The sequence below is a fragment of the Loa loa genome (assembly GCF_000183805.2).
Source record: "Loa loa unplaced genomic scaffold supercont3.940, whole genome shotgun sequence".
Taxonomy (NCBI): domain Eukaryota; kingdom Metazoa; phylum Nematoda; class Chromadorea; order Rhabditida; family Onchocercidae; genus Loa; species Loa loa.
Window position 1 is genome coordinate 1 of NW_018109120.1, and position 3321 is coordinate 3321.

General features: G+C 30.5%; 1 protein-coding gene across 1 annotated transcript; it reads right to left on the reverse strand.

Moving 5' to 3' along the window:
• Nucleotides 1–155: 155 nt before the first annotated feature.
• On the reverse strand, nt 156–2474 carry LOAG_11138 (hypothetical protein). The gene is made up of 6 exons (XM_020448306.1): nt 2265–2474; nt 2008–2078; nt 1711–1899; nt 1353–1464; nt 1018–1130; nt 156–810 (listed from the first exon to the last, which is right to left on the reverse strand). Exons 1-6 carry the CDS (start codon nt 2336–2338, stop codon nt 446–448), a joined length of 924 nt encoding a protein of 307 aa, XP_020301539.1. The 5' UTR covers nt 2339–2474; the 3' UTR covers nt 156–445.
• Between the last annotated feature and the right edge of the window lie 847 nt (nt 2475–3321).

Genomic DNA, 3321 nt, shown 5'->3' on the forward strand with positions numbered 1-3321 from the left:
TGGTTCAACTTGACAAAGAAATCAATATTTCCTTATTCAATTTATTTACTTTCCTATTATTTTCTTGCTCAATTTATTCATTCGCAAAATGCAATGAAACTATCGATTAGTTATGTGAGTGATAATCCCAATAAATATGGAAAATCTCGAATCACCTGGAATAACGTTCGTGTTTATGAAAATATATTGATGAGATTGATGTTCAATTATCTTCTATTATTCTTTAAAGAATAAAGTATTTGATATAATTAAAGGATAATATATGAGTTTTCACTAATAGAATGCTTATTTTACTGCAATAGCGATGATCTATTTGCAATGAGTTCTAGTCTTCACTGTCGGGAAGTATTGAAAGGTTCTTCTGAAAAAGAAAATACGGAAATATGAGACTGCATGACGAAGAGAATTTCAAATTAGGATATTATATAAAAACAAGCATAGATGGTTAACGAACACGAGATATCGGTTGAACTTTAGTAAAAGATATTAAAGTATTCATGCCTATCGTGTTCGTAACTTTGGATATCCATTCTGGAACTGCTTGTTTCACATTGTCACGAAATCGTTTGACAAAAACTAAATTAACGGTAGGCAACACAGCACTATTGAAAATAACATAGCAGTTGACGAAAATATGAACCGGAATTTCTATTTTTTTGCCAGCTATCTTAACTGCGATTTGCGGCAAAAAGTAGAAGCAGAATACTTGAATCTCTATTGCACTACAAATCGCTGCTCCTTGCATTACCATCAAAAACTCATATTTACCAGTTTGTCGCTTAATTCTGGCTTGATAACTTGTACATATTTCTGAAATGGCTAAATTTAAATTTGATTGTTTCATTTGAGAATCGAGTAAGTAAAAAAGTGGGAAAAAAAAAGCTATAAACGATTTGATGAATTTCAAAAATTTCTTGCAAATGTTTTAAAACGATTTACAAAAAAAATATTTGTCAAAAATAAAGAATATTGTGTGTTAGTTTTTTGATTAAATGAAACAAATGTGATGTAATGTACCGTTTCTTTTTTGATCGGAAATATTTCGCCGCTTGCGACGCATATTGTAAAATATTGAAACATACATTGCAAACATAATTATGGGTAAAGTCAACGTCCATACATAACGAATGCTGGATAGAAATAAGCGAATAAGAACAAATAAAGATGCCAACTTATTGATATTAGGGTAAAGTAGGTAAAATAATGCTGTCGAAAATTTTCCTCATGGAATTTAGAAACGTTTCGAAAATTTGTGCAAGAATTGATTGTTATGCTCCGTAACACATAAATTGAACCTCAGTTAATGTTTTACTCTTTTTGGAAAGTTTAAATCCGAGATTTCAAAAAATTACTTCAAAAGAATCCTGCCAACTTTAGGTGATTTTCCCGTGCAATTCATTGACCACTCCAAATTTGAAACGACGAAAGTCTTGTCACAATAAAGAAATTCTGTGAGCGATGGCACTAAAAAGTTTAATATGGCATGTTGCATGCTAAAAACAATTGAGGATCAATTTACTGATGAAGATTACGATGATAAGAAGAATGAAGTTTTGATAGTTTGAAGCAAATTGGCTACTTCTTAACGGTAATTATGGCTAATCACGGAATAACCCATTGGAGTAAGCTATGCTGAGTGATAATACGTCTAAAGAAACTCATGAAAGCGCAATAATTATTATATTATTTGAGGGAATCAACGGATCATACCGAAAACTGATAACCACACGAAAGCGATGAGGAAATAGAACCTCACTGTTTCGAAAAAAACATTGAATCTCGGTAAATTCATGGCCACAAAGCGATTCACTGTTAATAGAAATGCAAAATGTAAGGTTCCAATGAAGGAAAATGAGTCCATAGTTGCGAATATATTGTAAATCCATGTTTTGTTACGTGCTAAATGTGAACAAATCAATTAATTTAATAGAAGAGATAGGAGTAATCATTAATGATTGAGTGCATCGTCTCTACAAGAATCATAATTTAAAAAAAAAAAAACGTAACAGTGCGAGCTGTTTTTGATCTTTAACAATTCAACTAGGACAATGATCACTTGTGGGATAAAACTCACGAAGCTGCAAATAATAAATTGGAATGTAATGAAGTTGAATGAGCCACTGTTAACATTGTCTTCTCTGCGACATAATATGATCAACATTAATATGTTGCTAACAATAGCGTGTAGCAAGAACAAGACAAAAAACACAACTGCTGTATATTTTAATATCATATCATATTCATCTTTAATATCGAACACATACGTCGTATTTTCCTCATGGCAGTTTAGTGATATTATTAGGAATAGCGCAATAATACAGTAATAACGAGCCAGCATAATATCAGTAAACAATTTCTACTTTAAGTTTTCCCGTTGTTATGAATTTGTGTTCTTCTAAACAGTAATTTTATCAGTCGAATTTCATCGGTTGAAATGTAAATGCTTTGACATACCAAAAAATTCGAATTCTAAATTAGTAAATGGAATTATTGAACGGAATACTTGATGTAATAACATATGATGACGATTAAAAATTCAGCTGTTAAATCAATTTCTTATTTTTATGCTAATTCTAAAAACTATTGATTATAATGTCTGGATCATAATATTAATGTTATATTTGCTATTCACATCTCATAGACTTTTGGGAAGGAACTACTACTTTTAATGTATAGGGAATTATTTGTCGGGAAAATGGAAAGACCAGTTCTAATGCTTAAATATCGAATTGCAAAGATAAATAAAATTCAGTAGCTCAAGATTTCATTTCGGAGATTGAACGAAATGAATCTTTATGTCCCTAAAAATGTTAAGAAATCAAAAAAAAAAATCGATTTCAGAAAATAAGCGTATGATAACTCGTAGAAAACAGAAGAAAATAAAAAGTTAATATATTTAGGCATTCCACGTGAAAACAACTCAGTTGCAACATTCATATTGTTATTGAAGGTAATGAATACACAATGCGTAAAACTCATTACCAAAAATTTGTTTTCTGGCAAACATACAATAGCACAATACTAATTGTCGAAATTCGACTTCCATATTTTATGCTATGGGATTTAAACTGGAGAATTAACTGTGATCACATACTGATTGGGATATTTTTATGAAATGAAAAGAATGGATGAGAGAAAAAGCAGGATAGATGTTTGACTGGATTGAATTTAAAGCAAAAAAAGCGATCAGTAAATTTTTTAGCAACAAACATAATTATTATCTCAAATGAGAACATCAGGATATCTAATGTTGAAGGAAAGACATACTGCAAAAAGACCAAATTATGCATCCAAGATACCATGACAATGAATATTCTTCCA